Source organism: Staurois parvus, unplaced genomic scaffold, assembly GCF_062004578.1.
Source record: "Staurois parvus isolate SC_StPar_1 unplaced genomic scaffold, SC_StPar_1.0 ptg000746l, whole genome shotgun sequence".
Classification (NCBI taxonomy): Eukaryota; Metazoa; Chordata; class Amphibia; order Anura; family Ranidae; genus Staurois; species Staurois parvus.
In genome coordinates this window covers 3,532,519-3,547,618 of record NW_028318542.1, presented here as the reverse complement: position 1 = coordinate 3,547,618, position 15,100 = coordinate 3,532,519, and the positions used below count along the sequence as shown (strand labels likewise).

Here is a 15,100-nt window from a genome sequence, read left to right as displayed (position 1 = left end):
GGAACTGCTAAATCAGGTGTATATATATATATATATATATATATGTGATTTTGTGCACCCGTGCTGCCCTGTCGCAGTATTTATGATATAGGGTGGACGGTAAGCGGTTAATATTATTATACAGGATTTATATAGCGACAACAGTTTGCCCAATGTGAAAGCGAACAATACAGTTACATCACAATTCAATACAGAATCAGAGGGTCCTTAAAACGTACAAAAAGGGAAGGTCAGGTGATACTAAAGATAATAAATGTGGGATGAGCTGATGGAGAAAATAAAAGTAGTTGTTAGGCAGAGGCAGGATGGATTTCCCATTAGAGAACGATTTTCAGGGATTGCCTAAAAGTGGAAAGAGTAGGAGATAGTCGGTTCCTGAGTATTGCTATAGGGCGGCACAGGTGTGCAAAATCATGCAGGGGCGGACTGACAACTCATGGGGCCCCCGGACAATAGGGGATCATGAGCCCCCTGTGTCCTTGCCCAAACTCAAAAAAGCCTATAAAAAAAGGTATCAGGGGCATCTCATGGGGCCCCCTACTCACCCTGGGCCCTCGGGCAGTGCCCGAGTTTCCAAATGGTCAGTCCACCCCTGATCATGTATAACTGTTTTGCCTTTCCAGGTAGGGGGCACGCGCAAGCCCTACCCATTCGCGGCCTCAACTGTCAATCACCGGGTCCCGGCTGGTAATTTCCCACCGTCACCCGGCAATCACAGAGTATTACCGACGGGGGAGAGACCTGTGTATAAACAACACAGATCTCTCCCCTGTCAGCTCCTGCACACTGCTTTGTATGACTCTGCATAGCTGAGCCATACAAAGCAGTGTGCTTACAATGGAAAGCACACACATAGCACAAAGTAAAACAGCAAACAGCACACAGTTAACCCTTTGATCGCCCTAGATGTTAACCCCTTCCTGCCCAGTGTCAGTGCTTTTTATTAGCACTGATCACTGTATTAGTGTCACTGGTGATGTCAATGACACAAAGTCAGTTCCCCCCCCAGAGTCAGAATGCCTGCCACAAATCCTGCAGTCCCGCTACAAGTCACTGATCGCTGCCATTACTATTAACAAAAACAAATTCCAGTATATATATACCGCCATTTATAGATGCTAGAAATTTCAATTAAACCAATTAATTTGCATGTATTGGGATTTTTTTTAGCAAAGACAATAAGTTAACAACACCCCAAAAACAGTTGGCAAAATGCAGTGCGATTGGCTGAATTGGATCGCATGGGCATAAACACCTATGCAATCTGATTCTAGTGCAGCTAAAAATGTGCATGCACCTTTTTTGTGCAGGTGCTGGGCAGTTTGAGGCATACAAAATGAATGGGCTCAAATCGCACTGCAAAGAATCGCATGTGATTTTAACAGGAATGAGGTGCGATTCCTGTCCGAATCATACCAAATCAGTGTGAACCAACACCTAAATCAGAAGAAAAGCATACCAGAAAATGCCTGACTGACTTTGATGCTATTTTAAATTGCTTTTAAAGCAGAAGTTCACCTAAAAGAGGAAATTCCGCTTCACCCCACCCCCCTCCCCCATCCTCTTCAACGTCTGGCATTTTAGTGTTTTGGGGGGTGGGGGGGCAGGTATCTGGTTTTGACAGGTACCAGCTCCCACTTCTGCCTGGATTGCCAAGGTGAGGCCCCCCTCTCTTTGCCCGTAGCCTTCTGGGACACATCACAGGTCCCAGAAGGCTGCAGGACCTTTCACACAGCGCAGTGCGAAGTGGGAAGCCGGCTGTGAAGCCACAAAGAGTCTTGCCTTCCTTAGTAAACATACCAGGGCCGGGGACCTGAAGACCGGAGAAGAACTGCCCCAGGTGAGGATGGTGCTGGATCCCTGGACAGGTAATGTCCTTTTATTAAAAGTCAGCAGCTACAGTATTTGTAGCTGCTGACTATTATTTTTTTCTTTCTAGAATGAAGATTTTTTTTTAATTATTGACAAAGTTGTCTTTATCCCTTTTTCAGTCTTAGGGCTCATGTACACGGGGCGTTTGAAAACTCTTCTGAACGATGGAAACTGACTGCCGGAATATGTAGGTTAAAAACGTCAGTTTAGCCGTGTTTGCATACCGCGTTTATGCGCATTTGCGTTTAGAAGCGTTTTTAAAAGATAACCTCAGGAGACCTTCCAAATGCCCAGAATGCACTGAAAAATAGTAAAAAATGTACTTATTCAGACATTTTGAGAGAAATAGAGAGAGCAGAAGCAGAGGGAGCAGTATGTGTTGAGATTAGCTGTCTTTTCTGGTTGTATTCACTATAGATCCCATCATGAGCATAATGCGGCAAGTTCTTCCATTTTTTCCATCACGCGAAACCTGGAACTGACTGCGCTGGTGTACCGGGTCCATTTGAATACATGGAAAACACTTTGCATGCATTTCTGATGATGAAAAAAGGCTCTGGACAGCGTCTGGATATGGAACAGTTAATAAACACTTCTAAACGCAAACGCTTATAAAGGCGGTTAACCACGTTTACAAATGTTTGGCATTTGAAACGCCAGTAAAATCTACTCCTGAACGCAAGTTTGGTGCGTTCTAAAAAATGACTGTAAACTCAACTGCCTGTAAGCGACTGTGTGTACATGGACACATAGGAAAACATTAGGGAGAGTTCAGGGGCTGCTGAAAAAAACGCTCAACAGGTCCTGAACATCAGTTTAGGAGTTGCAGTGTACATGAGCCCTTAAAGAAAAAAAAAGTATTTCAGCCACCCAGAGGACCCTCTGTATACACCGCAATCTGATATACACGTGTAATATTGGTTACAATGTCTTCTGTTCATGTTGCAGAGCAGTGTTGGACACATATTTGAACATTGTTTTCCTCCAATATCCCATCCACACACAGAAGAAGACATAAAACCACTGGAGTCATTATTACATGACATTGGATTGCAGGGACACAGGCAGACTAATACCAGGTAAGACACACCTGTATGGGGATTTCGGTTAAATATGGACTCTGTATTGTTGTGTTCATGCATGGCCTTTCAGACGTCTCATATGTGTTTTAAAGGACCCTATTCAGTGGGCTTTCAAAGAACTGTCCAATACTTACGTAAAATGCAAATGTAGAACCTTTCCCAACAAACCTTAATAAAGCACATTGGGGTGACCAGGGCCTATTGCAATCTCAATGGATTTCCTCATATCCATGTATTTCAAGCCCAATCCTAAACAGATACGTATTAAAGGACACAAATTAGAAGCCTGTGATCAGAAAAATCCCTGAATTCAGTAAGTTATGTGGTGGTGGTGGTGATTTAGCAGTGGGGGCTACGCTACAGAGGGTGACCATGTTAATATGATACTCCCTGAATATGGGTGTATTATGAACATGGTCGGAATGGTGGATTTAGCCTTAAATCCTCATGCACACTGGACGTTTTTACAGCGGCTGTTTTTGGCTTTTGTATTTCAAAGATTTTTATTAAAAAAAACAGGAGCAGCAAGACACGCCCATGCAGAGGCCATCAATTGCACATAAAAAAATAAAGAAAACAGTGCTCTAACACCAAGAGAGCAAAAGCAGCACCCATGCAGGGGCTATCAATGGCACATAAATGACAAAAACATTGGTATACCATCGACAGTAACTCAAACCAAAGGCAGCTATCCACTGCCACATCAAAAACAAAAAGAAATAGAAAAGGAAGGAGGAGTACAAAAGGAAAAAGATGATAAGGCCATGAGCAGTGGTTCGGGAACGCCAATACCGAGCAACATCACAACCCCAGACTAGCCAAGGGGAGCATGGGAAGGGCATATTGCAACCATGGCTCACATATTTTCAAAAATTTCCGTTGGAAGTCATTACAAATATTCAACATCTGTTCATTAAGCATCATAGTGGTCATCCCTTGAAAGAGACAAACGGACACTTCTATGCCTGACCAATTGTTCTATTGGCTGACAAAAACAAATAGGAAGCCAACTTCTGCTGGTGAGCCAAGAGGCCCAGTATGGGACAATGAAGCAAAACATACCGAGCATCCTGGCGTATGGGGAGATGGAACAAGGTAAAAAGGAGGTCAAACACACGAGACCAAAAACTAATCAGTCTCGGGCATGACCACCAGATATGCAATACATCACCATGATGGCCACAACCCCGAAAGCTCTAATGGCCTAACAGGTCATATGTGAGGGCTGGACTGAGTTATTGTTTTATGATGGGGCAGAGGAAAGTGGTTTTCATGGCTCCTGAAAAATAGACATCCTGTCAAGGCCAGGGGTGGACTGACAACTCATGGGGCCCCCAGGCATTAGGGGATCATGGGGCCCCTGTGTCCTTACCCAAACTCAAAAAAGCCTGTGAAAAAGTTACCAGGAGCATCTCATGGGGCCCCCTACTGACCTCGGGCCCTCGGGTAGTGCCCCAGTTTCCAAATGGTCAGTCCGCCCCTGGTCAAGACTAATTAGCAGTTTACAGCTCTGGAGCTGCATCTATTTGTGTTTTAATTAAGATAAGAGGCTCTTTTGAAGTTCACTACAAGTTACGGCTACAAATTCCATAGTTTGCAAAGGGGTGGGGGGAAGAATAGGAACACTACTCAAGAAACCATAATGGCTGAGACCATAACAAGATGGCTGTCGAATACAGCTTCCATGTCTCTATTGCGCATAATCATTACATGGAGGATAGGAGGACGAGGTAGGAATGGCTTATCCCTGAGCCCCTCGACAAATGAGCAGTTAACCTATGAAGTGCAGGCTTTAAAGTGTTACTAAACCCACAACAATAAAATCAGTCTGTATATGCAGTAAAGCATGCTTGTTTACTCAACCTAAGGGGTTAATTCTCTGCATCGTGTAAAAAAGATGTTTGGTCCTGTCTTCTTTGATCCTCCCCTTCTTCTACTATCCCCAATTCATCTGCTGATAGAACAGAGCCTTGGGGGCAAGCTGAACATGTTCAGTTTGGTATGTATTGCTAGAGAGTTTTTATTTTTTCTCGGAAGAGGGCATGTGATCAGCCAAGGGCCAATCAGCACTCTACAGACAGAGGGTCAGGGGTCATGCAGCCTCATAGGACAATCAGGGGAAAATGAAAACTCCTCCTACAAGCTTTAACCAGTGCTCTGCTGGACACTGATAGAAGTCACAAGACTGTTGTATACTGCTAATCAGAAAAGGTATGTAGCAGTTTATATTTACTAAAATAATTGCATTTCCATGTTCTGTGTACTGTGGGAGACCAGATATAGCGAATGTGTTTTTTTCCACATTTCCGGTGTGTTTCTACAGCTATGAAAAAAAAATGTGACAAAAAATGCGGGTGCGTTTTTGATGCATTTTTGCCTTGTTTTTGATATGCTTTCCATTCATTTCAATGGAGAGGTGCGTTTTTGGGGAGTTTTTTTCCCCGCACCAACCATGCATAAAAAATGCAGCAAGTAAGACTTCTAAAAATGCAAAGAAACGCAACTGACCAGTGTGAGGAGTTCTATAAGTTTTAATGGTCATGCATTTTTCTTCTGCTTTTATTTAAAGCAAAAACGGAAGAAAAAGGGATCAGTGTGAAAGCAGCCTAATACATCATAAATATACTTGTGTAAGTGCAAGCAGCATGAGTACTTGAATTGAACATGATATCAGCTTGGTGCATTTTCTGTACAGCAGAGCTCAGGCTGGGAGGGGAAGAAGCAGTGCAAGGAACCTGTCAGCTGTCATGTACAGTGCTTATGTACTAACAAGGAGCATGCTGATAGGAGGACCGACAAGACTGATCAGCTCATCAGTCTGCTGCTTCTCCCTTTTACTGAACAGGTCTTCTGTCTTCGCTAGGATTCGTTTTTCGGATTAAAAAATGTCATTTTCAGAGATTCGGATGTATATGAATCTCCAAATGGACAAAGTAATGAATGTCAACGAATCCGAAAAAGCGTGATAACGAAATTAACAAGCAGGGCTGTGTTGCGTTGCAGAGCTGTGTAATTCTCAAGACTGGTGGTCCAAAAAAAAAAATCCTTTGGCAGGTAAAACAGCTCCGTTATGGAGGAGCAAAGTTCTATTCAAGTATATGGAACATTGGTGGAGATCGCAGCCCTCGGAGGAGGTAAATATGGACTTGTTTGTGTGGAGGGAGAAGGGTGCTCTGTGTATTCAGGGGGTAGGGTGGAGATGGAAGAATTTTGTTCTTAAAGGGAATATCGGAATGTTTGCTGACAATGTTGATTTACTAAAGGCAAATAAACTTTGCACTTTTCAAGTGTAGTTGCACTCATTTTCCTTAGTAAATGTAATATAGCGAAGCTTCACAATGTAAAAATACCCAAGTAGGTGCAAGGCAAAAAAACCCACAATCTTCTTTGCACATGACTGGATGATGGAAATCAGCAGAGCTTCACCACATTTACTAAGCTCCGGGGAAAATGAGTGCAAAAAGCACGGTCTATGGGCCTTCAGTAGATCAATCCCAGTGTGTTTTTAGAAAAAAAATCATTTGAATTGACTTGAATGGCACAATGCAGGTCAATCCAACCAAACAGCAGCTTGCTGAACCTTTTTTTTTCTAATGCACTGCAATGCAGCATGTTGGTGTGAACAGGCTCTTTTAAAAGCAATGCATTTCTCATGTCCATGAATCTACATGATGCAGTAAAATGCATGACAATGCACCTGACGTACACAAGCAAGGCATGCTCAGAACAAGCATGTTAATGTTTGTTGTACGGGGCTACAGAATATGTTATAGAAAATAATGTATAATAATAACTGTGTGGAGTTGGAGGCCCGCTTATGAATAGCAATAGAACATTTACCTGAAAACACTTAAAGGGGATGTACTGTATATATACATGCAACAGAGATGAGCTTGATATAAATAATTCTATAGCACTACCCCCTTAGGAGTCATTAGAAGATTTGGGTCCCCCTATAGTCCTGCACAGCCAGGCTTCACACATCTTCACCAAGACTTGCATCCAGAGTCAGAAATCAGTCCTTGAGCTTTGGTTTTGTTGTTTTATTTAGGGGAATTGAACTGGGATAGGGTTAGGGGTGTACAGGATGCCCAAGGAAACCGATAAACTGAGGACAACTTACTGGAACTATTTATAGGCCATTGCTGCAGTCTCTGATGGAGAGCTAGTCAGCCTCTCCCAATGTACCACCCCAGACCCCAGATGAACCTCTCCTCTTCACCCAGCAATCTGGAGGTATCCCTGAACAGGGGATCTGGCTCATGTTTCTTTAAATGGGTGAATAGTCACTATTGGTGGGCTAATCTGGTTTCCTACCAGAGTGCTCTTTCCCCTATCCACCCAGGGGGTGCAGGGGTACTCACTCAGATTCTCTAATGCACCGCTGGTGGGTTGGTGGCTGCTTCCAGGCCTTGCAGCTGGGCCACACTTTCCCTGCCATACAGGTGGTCCTTGCTCTGGTGGCCAGTGAGTCTCTGAGCTTCTCCCTTTCCAGCTCCAGGCCTGCAGGTAAACCCCATCCCATGGGCCTCCTTGTAGCCTCCTGCCTTCAGCCTCACATCTTCCTTACTATCTTCCACCCCAACTCTACTGCAGCTGAGCAGGCTCCAACACTTTTAAGGGTGTCCAGCCCCTTGCAAAGCCTTCTTTTGGGGATTGGCTAGCACCTTTCAAGAGTGAAAGCCAGCCACTCCTCAGATCCACCCACTGCCTCTAAGGCCTTCCTCCAAAGCCCTAGAGCGGGGAAAATTCCAGAGGGGCTGCCCTGCAGAGCCTCTCAGCTCCTGACCAAGATCTGCCCTTATTACACCCAGGCTGCTACTCAGCCTTCCTCATTGACAATCAGGACTCAAGCTCCCCCTAGCTAAACTATGAGGGTGCTACAATTTGATCAATGATAGTTAGACTTGTGCATTTGGCTAGGATTTGTTTTTCGGATTAAAAAATGTCATTTTCAGAGATTCGGATGTATATGAATCTCCAAATGGACAAAGTAATGAATGTCAACGAATCCGAAAAAGCGTGATAACGAAATTAACAAATGCATTGGTTTCATTCGGATGACATCACATGATGCGATAGTAGTTCAGGCCCATGGGGTAATTAATTAAATTTTTGAATTTAAAATAATTCAATGACAAATTAAGCCAAATTTCATTCCATTCGTTAATTCAGATGCACATGACACCAAGCAATATTGTCCAGCCAGCTCATGCTATTTCTCTTGGCGTCTGAAAATATTGAATCCTTCCAATTTAAATACGTCCAATTCGCTAATTTATCGAATATATAGCAATCTTCCAAAAAAACTGCAAAATTTTTTGAATCCACCCAGACCAACAAATTTACTAAACAAATGCCAAAGACAAAAACTAATTCCAAAATTGAAACGATTCAACATAATAAATGTGATGAAACGAAATTCTTCAATGAATGAATGCATCTGAAACAAAACAATTTCCGGCATGCACATGCCTAATGGAAATGTTTTCATACGATATAATAAAAAAGGTAATTTTTTTTAATAGATGCAGTAACTTTTTATGTATGGCAGTAATATTTACCCTTACATATGCAGGTTCTGCTTCTTGCTTTGCAGTGCTGAACAGTGGTTGTGCCTGACTGTTTCTCCTCTCAATGTAAATCTATGAGCCAGGCAACTCATTAACCTCCTTAGTGGTATTCCCGAGTGTAGCTCGGGGTAAAATTTGAGTACCAAGAGAGGTAACCCCAAGCTACACTCGGGCTTACCCTGCGGCATTGCTCAAGGAGTCCCTGCAGCACTTACCTTGTCCTTCGCTCCCACGATGCGTCCCCTGCAGCGTCCCCGGCCATCTCCTCCGGCCAATGCCGGCATCCGGCTTCCGTGTTCCGGTCCCTGTGACGTTGAGACGTACGGGCGCCAGAACCAGCGGCAAATTTGACATTTTTAAAAAATTTCATTTTTTTTAAAATGATTATTACATAGTAAAACATTGCTGTTTCAATGCATTTCACATACATTTTGTCCCGAGTGCTTTGTCCTGCGCCCTGCCTGCATTTTTACTGTTCTTTCTGCCTGGAAACTGAGAAACGTCCATGGTGTCTGAAAAGCGTCCCTTTAGGTCAAAATCGGTTTTAGACCAGCTAGAGAACAGCGATAGTAAATCAGAACCACTTGCAGAATTGAGTGATAATGATTTGTGGGGAAATTCGTCATCAGACACTGAAAACGATTTTGCGACTTTGCTCAGCGATGTGCGAATTTGCCTCTGTATTTCAAATTTCAGTGTTTTTGGTTTGATTATATTATTGAATTAAATTTATTATTATATTATTATTTTTTATGATTATTTATTAAATTATAATTTATGATTTCGTGTTTCAAGTTTTATCATACCCGGGATGTTTACTAGACTCTTGTTTGGACAGATTACAGTGAGTTATTCCTAAAAATTACAGCCTACAATAAAAAACTACATATTTCCATGCAAAATAATGGTACCGCTTTCAGCACAAAAAATCGGAAATAATCATACCGCCGAGGAGGCTAAATAGGTGCGTTCCCTGGCTAGGTGATATTGTAACAGCAGTTGCACAGTTAGGCAGAATCATTTTAGTACCTATTCTACTTTGCCTTTTGTGGCAAATCTACAAATCTCTGCATTTAAAGGATAAAGCACACTTATCCTTTTTGCCCTCGCCTCAGCTGTGCTAACCTACTGTCCCTCCCCTTTTCCAGACGTTTGTTCTCCCTGCTATTGTCTCCTGAGGCAGGGAATCCCATAGAATCCTATGGAAAGCTACTGCGCAAGAGCGGCCAGTTCACAAAGGTCGGCAGGGTCAGCATGGTCTTAAACCCCACTTTCCTGTCAAGTGGGCCCAACACCATATTATGTGGGTATCTTATCACTCAGGGACAGGGGTGGACTGACAACTCATGGGGCCCCTGGGCAATAGGGGATCATGGGGCCCCTGTGTCCTTGACCAAACTCAAAAAAGCCTATGAAAAAGGTACCAGGGGCATCTCATGGGGCCCCCTACTGACCCCGGGCACTCGGGCAGTGCCCGAGTTTCCAAATGGTCAGTCCGCCCCTGCTCAGGGATGTATTTTTTGTCAATCCCCCCTTTCCGACTAAAATTAGACAAGACTTCAGGGGATGGAGTTCAGATTCATTTTCATCGTTTAAGGGGAACAATATCTTCAGCATAAATATTCTGTCTTGACTGCTTTGTCTTTTCCAAGCCTTTTCTGTGATGATTCTCAGACAGGCTCACAGTGAGTTTTGCAATTTTTTTATTGGGCTCCAAAATTCCACATATTGTTCCGTATTCTTATGGCTCAATTCAAATGGAGAGGGGATCCTTTCCATTACCACAGAGCCATACATATGAATGGTGAACAAAAACAAACAAGGGCGCACTCTCATCGTGCATTATCGTGGTACACCACGTATTTAATCAAAACTATAGATATATACTCACAAACCAAAAGGGAATAAAAACAGAGCAGGTAGTCCATAAAGACAGTCCAATGGAATAATACACCCTTGATGGGACAGGCTTGAATTATTCCATTGGACTGTCTTTACGGACTACCTGCTCTGTTTTTATTCCCTTTTGGTTTGTGAGTTTCGGTTCACCAGTACCTAGACTTCCCGATCTCTGAAGGGCTTCACCTCAATGTTTGACATTCAGAATTCCTGTTAGTCTGCATGAAGATTTGAGCGTTGGTTTCGTTTGTTCTTTTGGAGAGCCATACATATGGCCAGGATCTTGGACTGGTGGAAACATGAAGCTAGCAAGTGTTGACTTCAACTATTATGATTCATCCACTCAGATTTCTCTTGGCTCAGGGAGCAGAGCCCCATTCTCTTTTATGCCACCCACTGATTGGCACAACCCTTAAATTGTTCTGTTCTAAGAGAGGGCACATTCAAAGTGACCAATCCCTGTCCCTTCCGACTTTTCTGGTAGGGAATCTCAGGTTCCAGCCTGGAATTCTTCACTGTACCTTTCTTCCTGATTGCCTGTAACATTTATATTCGTCTCATAGCTATAGGTGGCTTCCAGAAATTCAAATCTCAACTGACCCTCCACTGCCCTTGTGGATTGTGCTACAAGTTCAGCATTTTCCTACCCAAATGTTGGGGAAACATCAATTATTACCCCCTCTGACTGAGTTTGAAACCTTATGCGATGACCCCTCCCCTATCTGACATGGCCTATCCTTCCATCTCATTCTCTATGCTGTCAAACCCACCAGGCCACCCTGCCTCCCATATATCAACAGATGGGAGAGAGATTGGGGGATCACCTTTTTGGAACAACAAGTACAGCAGATCTCACACAAAGTGCATCTATTTCCAGCAAGGTCCCAGAAATGGGTTGTTAGACTTTTTTTTGCTCTGGTATAAAGTCCCTACAGTACTTCACAAAGTCCTGCTCTAATGGGTCTGGGTAGGGACTCAGTTTAACCCTAATCATAATAGTGATTGTAGCTGTAAAGATGCAGTTGTGTCCACTTAGCACTGGAGACAGTGTTTTATCTCCTCTTTGGTCAGTATAAGTATAACAAGGGACAAGATCTTAGAAGTGTATCATTTGACTTACGGAGATGGTTTTTGTTCCTGTGCGTATTGAAATTAATTTTTTATCTTCCAGAGACACTTGTGATCACAGATCGGCAGACTGTCCAAGGGGGGTGACACCTGACCACACGCAAGATCCTGATATGCTGTATAAATGGGAAGGATCCCAAGTACGAAGCGCCTACCTCTCATCTCTAAACATCAAACCCAATGACAAGGTTATCTTTCCCTCTTCTGTATGTAAGGTCTATGACCTTGACCTAACCTAAACCTGATGGAGGAAATTCAGAAACAAGCTACTTTTCTACTTTGGGTGGGGTGGGCATAGTTCTCTACTGAACCATTGAATATTTATAGGGCTGCCATGTTTTCCTGGTACTGCTATGGTGGGCTGATTTTTATCTGAGTTTTGCAGTCACTGGATTTCCCATATATTCCCACAGCAATGCTCCTTCTCTCACCTCCCAGAGCAGCCTTGGTTTCTGTGGAACCCAATGGTTCTTCCAGAGATTGCTAGAGGTTCCTTGAACTATAGATAGTTGACCTCCCACTTGATGGTACCAGCATAGTTCTGAGGTCAAGGCCACTTGGTAGAGCCAGTTGTATGTCACCAATGACCTTTTCAGCTGTCTGTAAAGTTGTCATTCTGACCATTACTGTAAGAGGGGCATTCTTCATACTTCCCACCAATGTAAGGGGCATTTTTCCCACTGCTACCAAATAAATTGGTTCCCTGAGATGTATTTTTGCAGAGGTTTCGTTGGGGTAATACCGTTGAGAAGGCTGTCTTCAAAGATTATTCATAGAACTATGTGAAGAATTTACCACAAGTAGTAATAATATGAGGTCTATTTTGTGTGCTTGTCATCTAGGCAAACCCTGTTATTTCCTATTCAATGAAAATAACCGGGTCCTACCTAGATTACAGAAAACACTACACATTTGGCACATATCCGTTGCAATCTATTACTTACCTTTTGCAGATATTTACCATGTTTAGCAATGATAACCTTCACATTTGCTAGTTTATAACTCACAGGAATGTTTTCTGGTGAGATTTGGAGAGTGTGAGCTAGTTCTAGGTGAATCTGGAAAGGCAAATGTTCCTGGATCCACACAGACTTTAATATGTAATTCCCTACACCTGTGCCATTAGAATTGAGCTCCGGGAATTATTTTTCATTGCATACTTACATTGGTCTGGATGAGCACAGTGTAAATATGCATATCTCATACCTGATAGGACATTGGTGAAGCAGAAAAACACTGTAGAAGTCAGCCCTACTATAGTGAGTACTGCAATCCTCTGGGTCCTACCAAGAATTTATTCCAGTGGCTGCCCACTGCACACTGACCACAGGGGGTTGCTTGGTTGGCAATGCCGCTGTTTATGGAATCTCTTGCATTTGTTTGAATGAGTACATGGCATTCTGTGATTGTAGATGGAAGGTGAAGAGGAAGGGCAATGATGTCATGATCTCCACCTCTCTCATTCAGAGAACACCTTTGTTGAATGTGCCAAGTGAGTGCTGAAAGACCTCCTATGGTCGGTGTGCAGAGGGAAAGCCGCTTGAACAGAAACTGAGCAGTTCCCGGCTATCACTGTAGTAGCACTCACCACTACAGTGATTTCCATCAAAGGCCCATCAGGTATGCGTAATGCATTCTTTTGTGCCAAGCTGGACCAATGTAAATATGAAACCAAGATAATTCATGGAGTAGAGCTTTAAAGCTCTATAGGTCAGTGTTTGGAGCTTTTTTGTGTGAAGTTCTCATTTAAAATGAACTTTTAGTTTTGCTTAACAATATCTACAGTATACGCAAAATGTTGTATTTTGCATTATTGTTTGTGAACATAATATTCTTTCTTAGATGCAGTATGTGATATATTCTGTAGTTTGATTTCTTCAGATTTTAACCTTTGTCAGGTTTTATTTTGCACAGATCCCACCAAACAGAACTCGTTCCTCTCCAGCTCCTAAACAGAGAATCCAGCCACATAAAATGAGCACAGGACTGGGACGAGAGCTAAAACTAATGAAGGTAAATGCTGCTTAATACTTCTAATCTGGATTTTTTCAATTTGTTTTTTTTTAACCACTTTTCTACCGATTTACGTCTTTTGAAAGCAGATAGGCAGCCCTTTATTTGCCCAATGCCGTTTATGAATGGTGCTGGATACTTAGCTGTAGGGTGGCCAATCTGCTGGGTAATCGCTATGTGCTGAGCTATCATTAGACAACTGGGTACACAGAGACACTCTACCAAGCTGATCCAGGGGGCTGAGTACCATTTGATCGCTGTGATTGGTCATTACAGCAATCACATGGTACCATTTACAGTGTTGATCCCTTCCCTTCTCCTTACAGCATGGGAAAGAAGGAGACGAGTACTTGTGAATGGGGAAAGAATAAATGGATCAGCAGCTGCAGATTCAATCATCTTGTTTCAGGCTAGGTTCACACATATGCAGGCCTGTAAACCACATTTTGCATGGGTACAGCAGCCTATTCATTTGAATGGGCTGCCGTGCCTCTTGAAACGAAGGGAAGAGGTCTCTGAAGCATGTTAGAAATTGCAGCTTGCAAAAGAACTACAAGTGCAGTTTCTGCCAAGAAACCAGGAGGGGGCTTTATATTCAGGAAACGACTAAAAGAGAAAAGATGGTGCAGACACGCCATAGCAGGGGCGGACTGACCATTTGGAGACTCGGGCACTGCCCAAGGGCCTGGGGTCAGTAGGGGGCAACATGAGATGCCCCTGGTACCTTTTTCATAGGCTTTTTTGAGTTTGGGCAAGGACACAGGGCCCCATGATCCCCTATTGCCCGGGGGCGTCATGAGTTGTCAGTCCGCCCCTGCTCCATAGTGTAGTGTTTGCAGCACCTCTCTGCATCCTCTGAAAAAGAAAAAAATCTAAAAGTACCGTGCACCCAAACCACCTTTGTCCGTCACCCTAAGTTTATTGCAACCTCCTGACGCATCCCCATACACCCAATTTTTCACAAACATCATGGCTATAGCTGTTTGGCATGCTTTAGTAAATATTGGCTTGCACCAGGATGAAAAGCAAAATGGCCACTGGTACCACAATTTAAAAACAACAAGCATAGGTCTAAACGTAGAGACACAAGGCAGTGAGAAGAGGGCCAAATACTGAGACAGAAGGAACAGAGAGTTCTCTTCCATAAAATTGATAGCTTCAGCTGTTTTTTGGATTTGTGAGGTCAACTGATGTTTTGCCAGAGGGAAGAAGGAGAATGAGAAGGGGAAGAGGTTCCAGGAGGTGGAATTATTGGCAGCAATACCAAGAATAACAGGGAAAGGTATTTGGCCTTTTCTTAGTTAAACATATATAAAATAAATGTATTGATTTTATCAGTAACATCAGCATGGGTGTTTGGTGGTCCCATGTGAACCAGGTCCGGTTTGTTTTATTAGAAGTCAGCTCCCCCCAGATCCAGTTAGAAGAGAAAAGACAAAGCATGGGAACTCCTTAGTGCAGTATTAAAAAACATGTAAGTTTATTAAATGAATAAATATGCACTCAAAAAAGTGGAGGGGCAGGTTGGCATGT

General features: G+C 43.1%; 1 protein-coding gene across 2 annotated transcripts in view; it reads left to right on the top strand.

Moving 5' to 3' along the window:
* The window catches only part of LOC149445123 (uncharacterized), a 45,177-nt gene that overhangs the window by 17,032 nt on the left and 13,045 nt on the right, over positions 1 to 15,100 (top strand). For both annotated transcript variants that reach the window (XM_089654181.1, XM_089654180.1), the window contains exons 3-5: positions 2,821 to 2,951; positions 11,598 to 11,742; positions 13,469 to 13,567. In XM_089654181.1, the coding sequence (XP_089510307.1) occupies positions 2,821 to 2,951; positions 11,598 to 11,742; positions 13,469 to 13,567 (375 nt within the window). The remainder of the gene's footprint in view (positions 1 to 2,820; positions 2,952 to 11,597; positions 11,743 to 13,468; positions 13,568 to 15,100) is intronic.